The 15,442-nt window shown below is 57.9% G+C and overlaps 1 protein-coding gene across 1 annotated transcript in view; it reads right to left on the reverse strand.

Moving 5' to 3' along the window:
• CCDC57 (coiled-coil domain containing 57) overlaps nucleotides 1–15,442 on the reverse strand; it is a 104,564-nt gene that overhangs the window by 69,214 nt on the left and 19,908 nt on the right. Inside the window, exons 5-10 of the mRNA XM_047093993.1 lie at nucleotides 14,487–14,588; nucleotides 12,995–13,152; nucleotides 12,824–12,898; nucleotides 8,918–9,118; nucleotides 4,863–5,021; nucleotides 457–619 (exon numbers count right to left, since the gene is read on the reverse strand). Of these exons, the coding sequence (XP_046949949.1) occupies nucleotides 457–619; nucleotides 4,863–5,021; nucleotides 8,918–9,118; nucleotides 12,824–12,898; nucleotides 12,995–13,152; nucleotides 14,487–14,588 (858 nt within the window). The remainder of the gene's footprint in view (nucleotides 1–456; nucleotides 620–4,862; nucleotides 5,022–8,917; nucleotides 9,119–12,823; nucleotides 12,899–12,994; nucleotides 13,153–14,486; nucleotides 14,589–15,442) is intronic.

Consider the following 15,442-nt stretch of genomic DNA (forward strand, 5'->3'; position numbering starts at 1 on the left):
CAGGGATCCTCCTGGCACTGTTTTCTTAATGGGAAACAGGCTAACGCAATAAAAAATAAAACAGCCGGGGGTGCCTGGGTGGCTTAGTCTGTTGAGCGACTGACTTGATTTCAGCTCAGGTCACTATCACACGGTTTGTGGGTTTGAGCCTCGTGTTGGGCTCTGAGCTGACAGCTCAGAGCCTGGAGCCTACTTAGGATTCTGTCTCTCTCTCTCTCTCTCTCTCTCTCTCTCTCTCTCTGCCCGTTCCCTGCTCACGTGCATTCACTCTCTCGAAAAGAAACAAACGGGTAAAAGGCTGGCGGGTAGGACAGGGACACCTTCCGCTGCTGTAATTTTTGTTGTAAGTCAAACTGCTCGGCGGGGTTCGCGAGCCCAGAGCCACCTCCCCGCCCCCCCCCCCCCAACCGGTGCCACAGCGCAGGAGGGAGTGCGAGGGCCACGCGGGGCACAGACCTGGTCCCGCGCGGCAGTCAGAGCCTGCAGCAAGTCCTCAGACGCGCGGTAGTGGTCCCTCTCGCGACTGTCACAGCGGTGTCGCCAGTCCAGCTCCAGCTGCACCTTCTCGCGTTGCAGGCACTGCTCCCGCTCCACCGCCGCCAGCAGCTGCTGCTTATACCTGCGGGGACGCCGACGTCCTCCTGAGGCCCGTCCCCTCGCACGCGAAAAGCAAAGGTGTGTGGCAGGTGGCAGAGCGCGGGGAGGCGCCACCGCCCGCACTCAGGTCCCTCCCGGGCCCCCGCTGGGCCGGCCCGTGTTGGCCCGCGCTTGCTGACACGCGATGGTCTCGCGGCACGGCAGCCGGGACGAGTCTCCGCCGTGTAGACACGGAGGATAAGTGGAGTCTACGGGCAGCCTCGGAGTCAGAGCCGGGCAGACAGCAGGGACGCCCGGGAACCGAGGAGACCAGCACCACGGAAGATCAACCTCAAGAAAGAGAAGAACCAAGAAAGAGAAGGAAAGAAATGAACAAACTTGAGGAAAAGCACGAAAGCTGCTTCCACTGGAGAAGGTGCGAAGGTCTCGGAGCTGCGGAGAGCGACCCCGGAGAGCTCGGGGGTGTGTGCAGCACAGAGCACACGGAGTCGCAAGGCCAGAGAGAGAGACCTCCGAAAGCCAGCAGCCCCACGTCCACGGAACGCGGGTCTGCAGAGGTCCCAGCGGAGGGGACACAGGAGGAAACCCGGTGCCATGGGGGCACGCGCGTCCTTGGGCTGGAACGGGGCAGCGCATGCCGTGTGCAGTGGGCACTGGGGGGGCGGGGAGCAAACTTGAGGGTGAGAGAGCGAGCGCCAGCCCGGCCCTGGACTTCTCGCCCGCCGCGCGGTGGGGGCCTCTGCACACGTCTCCCGAGTGTGACCGGGTCGTGAGCGCGGGGGACAGGCGGCCCCTGTTTAGTGAGGCCCTGGAAGACCCCGTCCTGCCCGCTGCAGGGGGGCTCCTGCCAGCCTTGCAGAAGCAGCCGCGGGCCGCGAGGCCCCGACGGTTGGGACCTGAGGGTGCCGTGTGCAGGCTCTGTGCCGCCACCGGCTGCGGCCGGAACAGAAGGCAGCGCGGGCGGGAGGAAACGGACAAGCCCCGACGCTCTCCGCACAAGGGCACCGCATCCGACCAGCGGGCCTGGCGAGAGGCGCAAGGAAGCGAGAACGGTCCGGAAACAAGAGGGATGGGACCGCGTCGTGAATATGATCGGGGACAGAAAGCAACCACACACGTAAGACGGAGAAAGGTGAAAATGAAAACTCCTCAGCCTCAGTGGGCCGATCACACACGGCAGCGAGAAAGGCCGCTGACCGAGGGAATGCTAACGCACGGGCACCTGGGACTCCCAGGAGAAAGGGGGCAAGCAGAGAAAGGCCAGTGGAAACCGCGGCAGGCAACACACGCAGAACCTCACCTACATACACGAACAATCAAATCACCACAAACCAACGATAAAGGGAAAAACACGAATCGGGAGGAAAAGGCACAACACGTGTGGAGGAACAAAGGGTGCCTGCGGAACCCTCCTGAGAAATGAGTGCCAGGAGAGAACAAGTCATCTTCAACGGGAAGAAAACACCACCAGCCTGGAATTTTCCATTGAGTAATAACACGCTTCAGAAAGATAAGGCAAAGAAATTCGGACAAACGGGCTGAGTGCAAGGCTGCGCTGGGAGGGGCATCAAAGGACGTCTGGGGGCTGAAGAAAGATTATACCTTATGGAAACTTTGAACTTGACTTTTCTCTAATTTCACTGTTTTTTTTTTAATTTTTAAAAATTTTTTATTTTTGACAGAGAGCACGTGAGCAGGGGAGGGGCAGAGAGAGAGAGAGAGAGAGAGAGAGAGAGAGAATCCCAAGCAGGCTCTGTGCTGTCAGCAGAGAGCCCAAAGTGGGGCTCAAACTCACAAACCACGAGATCGTGACCTGAGACGAAACCAAGAGTCAGACACTTAAACTACTGAGCCACCCAGGTGCCCCTAAATTTGATTTTTAAAAAATGAGGGGCGCCTGGGTGGCGCAGTCGGTTAAGCGTCCGACTTCAGCCAGGTCACGATCTCGCGGTCCGTGAGTTCAAGCCCCGCGTCGGGCTCTGGGCTGATGGCTCGGAGCCTGGAGCCTGTTTCCGATTCTGTGTCTCCCTCTCTCTCTGCCCCTCCCCCGTTCATGCTCTGTCTCTCTCTGTCCCAAAAATAAATAAAAACGTTGAAAAAAAAATGAAAAGCCATCAGAAATAAATATTGGAAAAAACATAAAGCTTTTCTTTCAATTTTTGTCTTTAATTAAAGGACATTATCGGATCAAAGCAACAAAAACAACGTATGTAATTATATACGTACACAAAAGTAAAATGTTCGACAACAGCAAAGGAGAGTGAAGAGAAACAGGAGGTCGTAAGGATTTTATATTACGTGCAAAGAGCTAGACGTTATTAACGGCAAACTATGCATTCTGAATCTGTGAATCTTAGAACAACCATGAAATAAATAAAAAAGTTTATATAAGACAACAGTGAAAATAAAATGGAATCCTAAAAAACACTCAACTGTTTATCCATTTATTTATTTATTTTTAAATTTATTTGTTTATTTTAGAGAGAGAGAGAGAGAGAGAGAGAACGAACAGGGGAGGGGCAGAGAGAGAGGGAGAGACAGACTCCCAAGCCAGCTCCCCGCTATCAGCTCAGAGCCTGATGCGGGGCTTAAACTCACAAACTGTGAGATCATGACCTGAGCTGAAACCGAGAGCTGGACGTTTAAACAACTGAGCCAGCCAGGCACCCCCTCGACTGAGTTTTTAAAAGGCAGAGAAATTAAGGAACAAAAAATACGAGGAAAATACAAAACCAACTGCAGGTTGGCGATTTAAACCCAAACACATCAATCCCGGCATTAAATTAAATAATCTGAACGGTCCAGGGAATGGGCAGAGCTGTCAGGGGAGACAGGAAAGGCAAGACACAGCACGCGCCATCGGTAAGAAATGCACGTGACCTCAGCACGAGTCAGAGTCAGTGCGTGGAAGGGTGTGCACGCAAACACCAGGCAGGAAGCACCCAAGTGGCCGTACTGACATCAGACACAGCAGACAAGCAAGGAGGAGGACTACCCAGAATAAAGACAGCTGCGTCCTGCTAATCGAGGGGCAGTCACCAAGAAGCCACAGCAACCCAGGACGCCTGGCTGGCTCAGTCAGAAAAGCGTGCAGCTCCTGATATCGGGGTCAGGAGTTTGAGCCCCACGCTGGGTGCAAAGATCACTTACATCAGTAAAATAAGATAAAATAAAATAAATAAAAGAAGCCATAACAATCGTAAATGCAAATGCATTAACAAAAGACTTCGTGACTGGGGCGCCTGGGTGGTTGAGCGTCCGACTCTTGACCTCGGCGCACGTCACGATCTCGCGGTTCGTGAGTTCAAGCCCCACGTCGGGCTCTGTGCTGTCAGTGTGGAGCCTGCTCGGGATTCCCCGTCTCCCCCCTCTCTCTGCCCCTCCTCCCCCTTTCGTGCTCTCTCTCAAAAGAAACAGACTTAAAGAAAAGACCGATACAACCGATACGCCTCCAGCCAGACTCATCCAAAACAAGAGTGGACGTTACCGCAGATTCTGCACACGTCAGAGACGAGACACACAAACACGATACACAATTTTATGCCACTGAAGTCAACCATTCGACGAGATGCGCAAACTCACTGAAAGACACCAATTCCCCAAACTGAGACAGAACAGAAAACCTGCAATAAATGTCCAAATAATTCACGGCTTCACGGGAAGCCAGATGCTGCATGACTCCGTTGAGACGGAATCGCGGGCGGGGCAGAAGGGACGCGCAGCGGCGGGGCCGGCGCAGGTGGGCGGCGGCCGCGAGGCGTGAGGACATGCCGGACGGCGGGAAGTTTCGGGTCCTGACTACAGGCCTGCTTGACAGGTGTTCATGCTGGTCAGGACTCCAACCGCACGGCCGAAACGAGTTTCCTCACATCTAGGTTATTCCTCAAGAAAGAGAACGTGACCCTCACTCCAGCGTTCATCCACTGGATGAGAGGAGACGAGGGTGGGACAGGACACACGAAGAGGTGCTTCCCCACACAGGACCGGGCAGGAGAGCCGCCGCGGCACCGGCTCCAGACCCGACACCACCTCCGGGGAAAGGCCTCCGCTGGCCGCCCCCCATCAGCCCATCCGGCTGGCTCTCCCTTCTCACAACCAGACACTCCCCTTCTCTGTCCTGTTTCTCGTCTTTTCCCCACAATCGGATGTGAGGCCGGGGCCTCGACTCCGTTCCCTTCTGTACCCTTAGCACCTAGAATGGCACCCGGCCCCCACGGGGCGCGCGGTGAGAAGAGCATCTCGGGAACGTCCCCGGGGGCAGTCACCTTCCGACGTCCTGCTGGCACCTGGCCCGCTGTGCCTCGAGCTCCACTGCCTCTTCCTGCAGCGCCTGAATCCGAAGGTCCTTGGAGATCAGGTCCTTGGACAGCTGGGCGACCTGGGCATCCCAGCCCGATTTTAGAGCCGACGCCTCTTCACGAAGTCTGCACGAAGGAGGGAAGCTCTGTGAACGTGGGCGTGCAGCTCACTCACTCGCTCGCTCAAGCTTTCTTGTACACGGCGCCCGGAGCACACAGGCTCACACGCGCGTGCGGCCCTCAAAGGGCACGCTGCACACCGGAGTCTCTTCCACGTCAGGGTGGAGACCTCCTTGCCTAGATTAGGAGACGGTCCCACGCGAGACGTATCCACCTTCCATGCCACCCACCCAGCCGTCGACTGAGCACCTACGACGCGCCAGGTCCGTGCCAGACGTGCAGGGAAAGGCGAGCCACGGAGGCTGGCGGAGCCCGCGGTCTTGAGGTGGTGCCGTGTGGCTCACCTGGGCCACGCCGCACGCAGCCCCTCAACATGGAGACGCTCACTACAGGTTTTCAAACTGAACAGTAAAACGAGGTTGTACAGGAACCCCTACGCCACCTGGTAGAATCACTACACTTGGATAAATATCCCAAAAAGAAAAACTTTAGAGACGACACCTAGAGATACTAACTAGCTAGGGAAGCAACAGTCTTGACGCACCAAAGGCTGCCTGCTGTGTGTTGACCCCGTTTGTGGCCCTGGCCCATTTCTTTCCCCATCCTTACGGGGAAAGGCACAGAACCCACACCTCCAGAGGAAATCAAGGCTGACCAGTGGACATCAAGATTCTGCGGGCTGTACCGCTAACCTGCCTGGAAACAGCATGGAACAAATCTGGAGTCACAGACATTCTCAACGTTTATTTATTTTTGGGACAGAGAGAGACAGAGCATGAACGGGGGAGGGGCAGAGAGAGAGGGAGACACAGAATCGGAAACAGGCTCCAGGCTCCGAGCCATCAGCCCAGAGCCCGACGCGGGGCTCGAACTCACGGACCGCGAGATCGTGACCTGGCTGAAGTCGGACGCTTAACCGACTGCGCCACCCAGGCGCCCCTGGAGTCACAGACATTCTCAAAGGAGTAAGAAAGGCTGTCGAGTATAGAGTTTCCAGCGTCATTCTTAGCCACAGGAAAAAGTCCGTTTTTCTTCACGTACGTTGAACAAATTATTTCTAGCACAATCCGTACAAACTCATATTGACCTCTTACCTGAGACAACCTGTCCTAAGATCACAAAGGGCTGCTAAAAGTTGGAAACTAGTTAAGACGCCTGCAGGTGACAGGAGAGGAGGGCTCGGCCCCAGGGCCAAGCTCTGGGGGGCGCCCCTCGGTGTGCGCTACCCTGGAGCCGCAACCCCGCGGGATCTGGGCCTCGGCACCGAGTGTCTGACGTGACGGGGGACGTAAGCGATCTCCTCTGGCTACGCTGTCGGCCACATGTCACGGAGAAGCTGGATGGACACAGAACACCCAGAACACCCGGGACCCTATCTGGATTTCTAAAGTGAAACTGTGCTCATCACCCACCCGCCAGCAACTTTAGTCTAAGGGGCAAAGGATACCAGCCAGCAGGCAAACCGGTCACTGGGGCTTTTTCTGACTTTCCAGGTGGGAAACAGAGCAGCTGGCCGCCCGGGAAGTCACCTGCCCAGGCCTCAAACAACATCAAGAGGCACGTCCCGTATGGACTTCCTCTTCTTCTCCCTGACGCTGCTCCTACCAAGTCCGTGTGTGTGTCGGGCCTCCCGAACCGCGAGAGAAGTCGCCAGAAGTCTGGAACTACATTTTTATCTCTTCTCAGTTTCCAGCGAACACCTACCAAGTTATCTGAATACCGCGAGGGTTCTGCTGCTCTCCCGAATGTGATCCCGGTTGCTGCTCCAACGTGCCAAGAACAACCCAGCCCCGTGAGGACCGCACTCTGGAACTGTGAGGACCCACCCTTCCAGGTCCTGGACCCCCGCAGTCAAGCACTCAGGCCCATGCTGTTCAACATGGGGCCACGGGCCACACACAGCTCCCGAGCACATGGCTGGTCCGAACCGAGATGTGGCTTCAAAATTTAGCACCAAAACAATACAAAATATCTCAGTAATAATTTTTGTCAGGTAAAAAATGGTTAGTTTTTATACCGATTACTTGTTAATGTGCAACACGACAGTATCTTGGATGCACTGGGTTAAATAATTTCCTCTATCTCTTTGCGCCTTAACCGTGGGCCCTGGAAGTGGCACGGCCTGTGTGGCCTGCCGTGTCTCTCTATCGTGGGTTACATGGCGGCACAGGGCGTGATCGGGTTCTCTCAAAGCCACCTTGGGGCCGCTGCTTCTCGACTGTGGCGTTTATCATCACAAATAGGCCGGACGAAGTAACAAGCCCAAAATACGGGCTGTTTTTGTTGCTGGTTTTCAAACAGCCTTTGTCTCAGTATGAAAGGGCAGGGACTGTCCCGGGCAGCATGGTCCCAGGCAGCACTGGGCCACAGCACACTCCCTGGGTCGCACGGAGGAACACAAGGAGGGACACACGGCAAGGCGAGTGCAGGCAGAAGGCCGGCCCACGGCCTCCACGCGAGGCAGCGCTGCAGATCCCGACAGCGGCCACGTGAAGGGCCCGGCAGAGCCCTCCCAGCAGGAGGGACAGCGGGAACACATTTGCCCATCACACTGTCCCTTCTGCTTCTCCAACTACTGCTGCGTGCATTGAACAGATCAAACAACAAGACCACACGCTCCACCCGAGGAAACCTTCCTGGATAAGCTCTGACTTCCCCGTATTCTGTGGTTGTCAGAGCCATCGTCCTCCAAAATGGAAATGTAACTCGGCAGAGCCAGAAACATTTCCCAGACAGGAAAAGCCAGTTGCTAAGGAAGGTGAACCCCAGAAATGACCGATTTAACTGTCTTAACCACCGTCAGTAAACACAGCCTCTTCCTCACTGGCAGCCAGGAGACGGAGTCCACTTCCAATGGTCCCGTGTGCACACACGCCGGCCTGGACACTGTGCACAGGCGAACACGACTGCTTACGTGGCGTGACTTGGCTTAGATGCTGGAGAGAAAAATGGGTCTAAGAAGAAACCAGTTGATGGAGAAATTAGAATCTCTGTGCAAAGCAGCGCATCCGCTGTGGAAAACGGGGTGGTGGTTCCTCAAAAAGTTAAATGCGGAATTACCATGTAGCAATTGACCTTTTGGTATATCCCCAAAACAATTCTAAGAAGAGACCTGAATAGATATTTGCACACCCACGATCACAGCAGCACTATTGACAATAGCTAAAATCACAGCAGCACTATTGACAACGACAAATGTCCGTTGACAGACGACCGGAAAAAGAAACTATGATTCCATCCACACAACGGAATAGTACTCAGCCGTGAAAAAGAAGGGAATCTTTGGGGCTCCTGGGTGGCTCAGTTGGTTGAGTGTCTGACTCTTGATTTTGGCTCAGGTCATGATCCGAGGCTCATGGGATCCAGCTAAGCGTGGAGCCTGCTTAAGATTCTCTCTCCCTCTGCCCCCCTCCCCTGCTCATGCTCTCGAAAGTAAAAAAAAAAAAAAAAAAAAAAAAAAAGGAAGGGACTCCTATCACAGGCTACAACATGAACGGACCTTGAAGACATCTTGGCAAGTGGAATGATCCAGTCACAAAAAGGCAGGTACTACGGGATCCCACTCACATGGGGGACCTGCAGGAGTCAAGTTCACAGAGACAGAGAGGAGATGGTGGGCCCCAGGGCAGGGGGAGGGGGGAGCTGGGGTTTAGCGGGGACAGCGTCCACTTTCCGAGACACAGTCTGGAGACGGGCGGCGGTGGAGGCGTGCGTGTGCTCCGTGCCTGCAAACTGTGGCTTCAAGTGGTTAGGACGGAAAATTTTAGGTTGTGTGTATTTTACCACAATGACTGCATACACAGCAACGACACCATTTCAAAAAAAGAAAAGGACGAGAAACGGTGGAAGACAACAACCAGAGAGCCCCAGGAACGCGCCCAGGCCCGCCCGCCCACACTCACTTGTCCATGGCGGCGTCCTTCTCCTTCAAGGCCTCGGCCTGCCTCCGCTCTGCCCCGCGGAGCTGCAGCTCGAGGCTGTCGCCGTGGGCCTGCAACTCCAGCGCCCTGGCCTCCAGCGCCTGCAGCTGCTCCGCGTGGGCACCCTTCACAGCCACCAGCACTGCGTCCTTCTCCCTGGCCAGGTGGTCCAGCGCCTCGTGCCTGAAACACAAGCAGGGGCCCCGGCAGCTGGCGTAGGCCCCGCGCCAGTCCCCAGGCACCTCGCCCGCGGTTTCCTCGCTCCTGCTCGTACCCTGGACCTGGGGCTGTCGTGCTCATGTCCTCAGCCAAGGAAGCTCCAGCCCCCCCAGCCGTGTAGACACTCGCCGGGTGGACACTGGCTGAGCGGCCCCTGGCCCGACTCTGGAGCTCAGCACCCCCGGAAGAAAAGCCCCGGAAGCCGGGGCTCCGGCAAAGCAGCATCACTAGCACCCTCACCGGTTTTCCTAGCAGCCCCTGAAGGTGGGACGTGGCCGTCACTCTCCATCAGTCCAGGACCCGGATGCCTTCCCTGTGACTGGGGACCGGGGGACGGCGGCCGCTTCTGTCTCTGCTGGGAGACGCCAAACTTACCAGAACTCCATCACCAGAACAGGCGCCCGTCTTGACCCCACACCAAATTGGCAGGTGTCGTGTGCACATCTGACCGGCAACGCTCAGCCCTTTCTATGCTTGTATTCCACTTGGTTTCAGTAAAAAGTTGAAAGCCCCAAAAATATAATTCTAGTGGTTTCTTTTAGATTCCACCAGCATCTCCCGGTGAAACGGTGAAGCCTTTCTGTCAGGTCACATTACGTACTTTTCGTTCTAACTACAATCAAGCCTCATCTTACCCACCGCGCAACCTGGTCAGGATTTTCTACCTTCTATCGGCAAAGACACGGACACGCGCTGGCTGCTGTGCGTTACTTTCTGGCAGCACATGCCCTTCTCTGCGTCAAACCGGGCAAGTCCGATCGTGACGGCTGGTGAAATGAGTAGTCGTTTCCAAGTGCGCCGCGTGGTGGTGGTTACTCCTTCCGTCGCCGTGGCCCCATCTGCCGCCTGGGACGCTGCATCATCCCACGGCAGGTTCCGAGGCGAAGCATCCGCGTGTGCCGATAACGCGCTTTAAAATGTGCCAAGTATGGGGCGCCTGGGTGGCTCAGTCGGTTAAGCGGCCGACTTCAGCTCAGGTCACGATCTCGCGGTCCGCGAGTTCGAGCCCCATGTCGGGCTCTGTGCTGACAGCTCAGAGCCTGGAGCCTGCTTCCCGTTCTGTGTCTCCCTCTCTCTCTGCCCCTCCCCCGTTCATGCTCTGTCTCTCTCTGTCTCAAAAATAAATAAACGTTAAAAAAAAAAATTAAAAAAAAAAATGTGCCAAGTATACTAGCGCGAATTTGTCTTCGTCTGGACCGCTTTAGGACGTGACATTTTACGAGGTGTGTCCTAGAATTCTCGGTGTTTCAATGACACTCCTCCAAACACCGACAAATTCACTTGCTTGGACTGAAAAATGAAGAGATACGGTCTCGCAGAGCCGCCTGACCAGCTAATGGTTTCACAGCGAAGGTGGGTTTTGCTGTTTAGGTGGCCTGGTGAACGTTCTCCCTAAATCTGCAAGCTTGAGGTCTTAGAGAGAAATGCTAAAGCTTGCGACAAAAATAAAAACCATCCTACTGTGTAAACATCGTGTTGGCAAACGTGCTCGAGTCACAACGTCCCAGCTTCCCAGACACAAAGTGTCGCTGAGTGGAAAGACACCTGGTCTACGGAACGGTCACAGAGTAGGTCTTAAAAAAGCCTCTTATCTCAGCTTCCGGAAACAGAGAACGTGGACGGTCCTGCTGACCATACGCAGACACGTGGCCGGCCACAGACGTGGAGGCGCTGCCACATGAGCAGCAGACACAGGACACGACACCATTCCGGACGAGAAGCCAGCAGGTGGACCCAGGCACATAACCGGAAGGCGCTCAGAGCCCAGGAGATGCGGCAGAGAAGCCACCTAGCTGCCCCCTGGCCGTGAGCGTGACGAGGTGGCCAGCCCCACACGGTCTGCTTGCAAACTGAAGTGGGGACGTCTTGCCTCCCGAGAGGGGCGTTCCTAAGGAGACTTTACAGTTTACTTACTGATTACTGACTTTTATGGTATGTTGTTTTGTAAAGTACGTCCTATCGGAAGACCTGCACTTACAACCCTCTCAGAACACCTAAAGCCTGGTGACCCCAGTCAGTGTCGTCTTCAGTTTACGTAAATCTACATATTGTTGTTAGAGGTGACGGAGTTCAGATTTCTGAAGGGCAAAAAAATTCATTATATTCGGACAAAGGTCCTGAGGAAGTCAGGTAAAAATGGGAGTTTGGGCAGGAGAAAAAGGAAAGTTATACGTAAGGCTGATTCACGTACTTTTAAATCAATGGTAGGGATTGTTTCGATACGTTTTAAACAGTACCCAAACAGTTTTACTTCTTGTTTTTTCAAGAGATTTTATCTTAAAGTCATCTCTTCCCCCAGCGTGGGGCTCGAACTCACCACTCTGAGACCAAGAGCTGCACACTCCACGGAGGGAGCCAGCCAGGTGCTCCTGAACACTTTTACCTCTTGATGCCAACAGTTCTGATACGCTAAAGATTAGGGGCGCCTGGGGGGCTCAGCCAGTTAAGTGTCTGGCTTCGGCTCAGGTCACGATCTCACGGTTTGTGGGTTCCGGTCCCGCCACTGGCCTCTGTGCTGACAGCTCGGAGCCTGGAGCCTGCCTCGGATTCTGTGTCTCCCCCTCTCTGCCCCTCCCCTGCTCGCACTCTGTCTCTCTCTCAGAGATAAGTTTTTTTTAATTATATTCATTTTTTAAGTTATTTCGGTTTATGATTGATTCAAAAGACTCTGAAAGTGCCAAATCCTTCCACGGCCGCCCAAGCCAAAGGCCAGTGGCCACAGCGCGCCAAGCGAGAGGTCCTAGCACTCCCGGCCTACGGGTTCAAGCAAGGCCACGTTCTGCTGTGCCTGTGGCACCCACACGCCACCAGCGGGAGCGCACAAGTGAGGCCCACCCTCTCAGTCGTGTGCGCAGGGCCCGGGCCGAGGTGGATACAGGTCGATGGTGTCTGGAAGGCAGCTCCCAGCTCAGGGGGCTCTAACTCCGGGTGAAAACGGGCAGCACACGGGCTGTAAAGCTTTTCTCCTCTGCGAGCACGTGCTGCACAAACACCACGGCCACGTGAATGCCCCCAGGTCGCCCTTGCTCCACAGCCCCCCGCGTTCTCGCTCCCGACTAGCTTCCCCATCGCCACACGCGTGCGTCACATGCAGTCTCGCGCTGCTTCTCCGGAAAAGGGAACGGGAGGCAGTCCCGCAGCAGCCGGACGGCCTGACCCACGCTGCCCCCTCGGGCTCGCCCAGGCTGCTCCCGAGGGCACGGGCTCGCCCAGAAGCCTTGTGCCTTCTCTGCGCCCTCCTCGTCCTGCTGGCCTCACACGCCTCAGCCTGGGCGGGCCACCAAGCGCTTCGTTAGGGTCGCTGCCCCAGGGGGCCCGCCGCCTACCCACTGGGCCACCCGACCGACACCCGGCAGGCAGCGGGGGGCACACGGCCCACACCGAGGTAAGCGATCAGCGTTTCGGCAGGAAGAGGGGGCTCCTGAGAAGCCAGAGGGCGCAGGGCCGCAAGGAAAACGAGAGGCGCCCTTATCGCTACAGTGACGTTTGTTGCTGCAATCTACAATTAACAAACTGGCCAATACGACTTTTAAGTTTAAAAGTTTTGAAACGCCAAAAAGCCTGAGCACCACTGAGAAAATCCCGAGCAGTGAGTTCAAAGGCCAGACGGCCCAGGTTGACGGCAGCCTCCGCCTGGACCCAACCCCGCGCGCCAGGGCGGACACTCACTTCCTCCTGAACGCCTCCTCCTCCTTCTTCCTGGCCTGCTGCTCCGAGTGAAGTTGGCCTTCTAAGTCCTTGATCCTGAGGCGGAGGAAACGTTAGCGGGAAAAGCAGAGCCTCCCCCCCCCCCCCCCCTCACCGCGGGCCCGGCCCCAGGAGGCAGGCGCGGCTCCGCACCGTGCGTCCTTGGCCGCCGCCAGGTCCCTGAGCTCTTGCCCGCCGCGCTGCAGCTGGTCCCGCAGCTCCGAGTTCACGGCCTCGGCGCTCCGCAGCGACTCGGCGGCCCGTGCTGCAGCTTCCTTCAGAGCCGCGAGTTCCTTGTCCAACAGTTTAACCTTCGAAGGGAGAGAGAATCCAAAATGAGGCTGAAACTGGAACAACCTGAGGAAAGAGAAGAAACCTTACAATCCAAGAGGCGACAAAACCGCGAGGCCGTGCTCACGCGTGAGGGGCGCGCAGCGAACGTGCGGGGCAGCGCGGCCACCTGGGCGGGCCCGCGGCCCACTGGCGCCGGCACAACGCAACGATTGCACCTGGCTTCCTGCCTCATCGGTGAATACTAAACACTCGAATCCAGCACTTAGGTGGAGAGTGGAACACCGCGCTCCCCACACGCTCCATCTTAGAAGAACCTTGCGGGGCCGCGGTTTCCTCAGCCGTAAGCTGCGGGTGACGTAACGGCTGCAGCGCCCCGATCAGCTGGTGTGTGTCCGCTGCGGCCTGTGTAACAGCCCCGCAGGGCAGACGGGGGAGGGGCGGGCCTGCAACGTGCGTGTCCCCGGCCCCACGACCCCTGCCGCCGTCCGCTGACGGCAGCGCCCACCCCACCGCGGAGCCCAGGGTGCGGCCCCGCGTGTGCTGCCTGCTGTCTGGCCCGGGACTCCTAGAAGTCACCAGGCGGCCTCGTGAGGGTCCCTGTGGGGCCTTCTGGGGGTGGGGCTGCGGTACCCATGCAGAGGTGCCCCTTGCGGGGGGCGGGGGGGGGCACTAAGGGAAGAGATAGGGTCCCGGCCAGACGGTGAGGTTGGGCTGGGCCTTGCCCGGCCTAGACACAGCCACGCAGAGCTGCCAGGGTTCTCGGGGCCCCTGGCTGACTGGGTGCTACCCCCTGGACCGCGGCACAGTGGGAAAGCTGGCGGCCTGGGAAGACCCTCACTGGGCACTACGGCAGGGGTCTCTCAGAGGCACCTGCTGAACGCCCACGCGGTGTAACCCACACGGGTGGCGGCCTCGGGCCAGGTGCCAGCCCTGCTTCCCGCTCCCCCACACCACCTCCCACTCCCTCGGGGCCGGTCCCTGCGTCCGTGCCAAAGGCCGGGCGTGCACGCTAGTGTGCCCCAGCAGCACCTGGCTGGTGTGTTAAAGAACCCACGTTCAGGAAGGGCGGCCAGCACCCTGGCCGGGGGCAAGAGCCGCACACGGACCCCAACCACTGGCCTGGCCTCCTCCGCCCTAAATGGATGCGCACCACCCCCCACCGGCCCAGCCGAGCTCGTGGAGCACACAGGTGGATGGCGGGGGGCCTCGCGGGCATCGGGGGGACAGCCTACCCGGGTGGGGGCCCACTTCCCCAGGCAGGGGCAACCAGAGCAGTGGCGCCAGCCCTCCCGTCGCATCACCCCGCCGCCCGGCCCAGAGGGGAACGGTCACGGCCCGAGGGCCGCCGCACCTTGAGCTCGCGGGTCAGGACCTCGTTGCTCATGCGGTCAGCCTGCAGGCGGAACTCGTGCTCCCTCCTCTGCATCTCGGACTCCAGCTCCAGCAGCAGCTCCTGAACCAGGAAGGGACCGCAGTGAGAAGAGACGGCGGCACCCAAGCAGAGATCACGGCCACGACCAGGCGCCAGGCGGGCGGGCCCCGAGCCGGCCGGACGCAGAGATCCTCCCTGGTGGCAGGGGCGCCACGCCAGCATCGGAGACACGGCCTGTCACGCTCGTCTAAAGCACCTCAGCGGGCCCGTGGTGTCAGACTGCCTCGACGGACGTGAGCACCCGCTGAGCCACTGGGCCCGTCCCGGGGGCACACAGACAAAGACCCGCTGGGGGCTTGGGACGGGGACCCCGGTCCGCTCATCCTGCCCCTGCACGGGCGCAGCGCCGCCGACAGCTTTCCGGGTGGTTCCCGCTGCGTCTCCACACGGCACACCCACGCCACCGTGAGCCCACCCGTGTCCTGGCCCATCCCACACGTCCTGACGTGGCAACCACGGTCCGTGAGGCCTGCTCTGTGAGGAGGCCGCCTCCTGTCCCCCAAGCTCCCCCCACAGGCTGAACCTAAAACATCGCTGCGGCATCATGAGGATCATGAGGCTAGAACACTCACTGTGCACACCAGTGAGCCGTGAGCCTGATTCAGATGGGCAGCCCGCTGTTTCTCCGGGACTTCCGGCTACCGTGCCCTTCCCTTCCCCTCGTGCCACTCTGTTCCCTCCCACCCCTTAGTGCCGTCCACTCGGGCAGCGTGACCGACTCTCGTTCTCCAGGCTCAACGCTCTGCCCGGGCTGCTCTTCACGGGCCCTGTGCGCTCGCCAGGGCTCCCGAGCCCCTTCCTCTGGGGTGCGCTCCTGCGGGGAAGACCCTCCACCACACCACCCCTCCGCCCCTCTGGGGGGCTGAAAGCCCAGC

The sequence above is a fragment of the Lynx rufus genome, unplaced genomic scaffold (genome assembly GCF_022079265.1).
Source record: "Lynx rufus isolate CCGP_SWC_20201006 ecotype Redwood Valley unplaced genomic scaffold, mLynRuf1.p SCAF_37, whole genome shotgun sequence".
Lineage (NCBI taxonomy): Eukaryota > Metazoa > Chordata > Mammalia > Carnivora > Felidae > Lynx > Lynx rufus.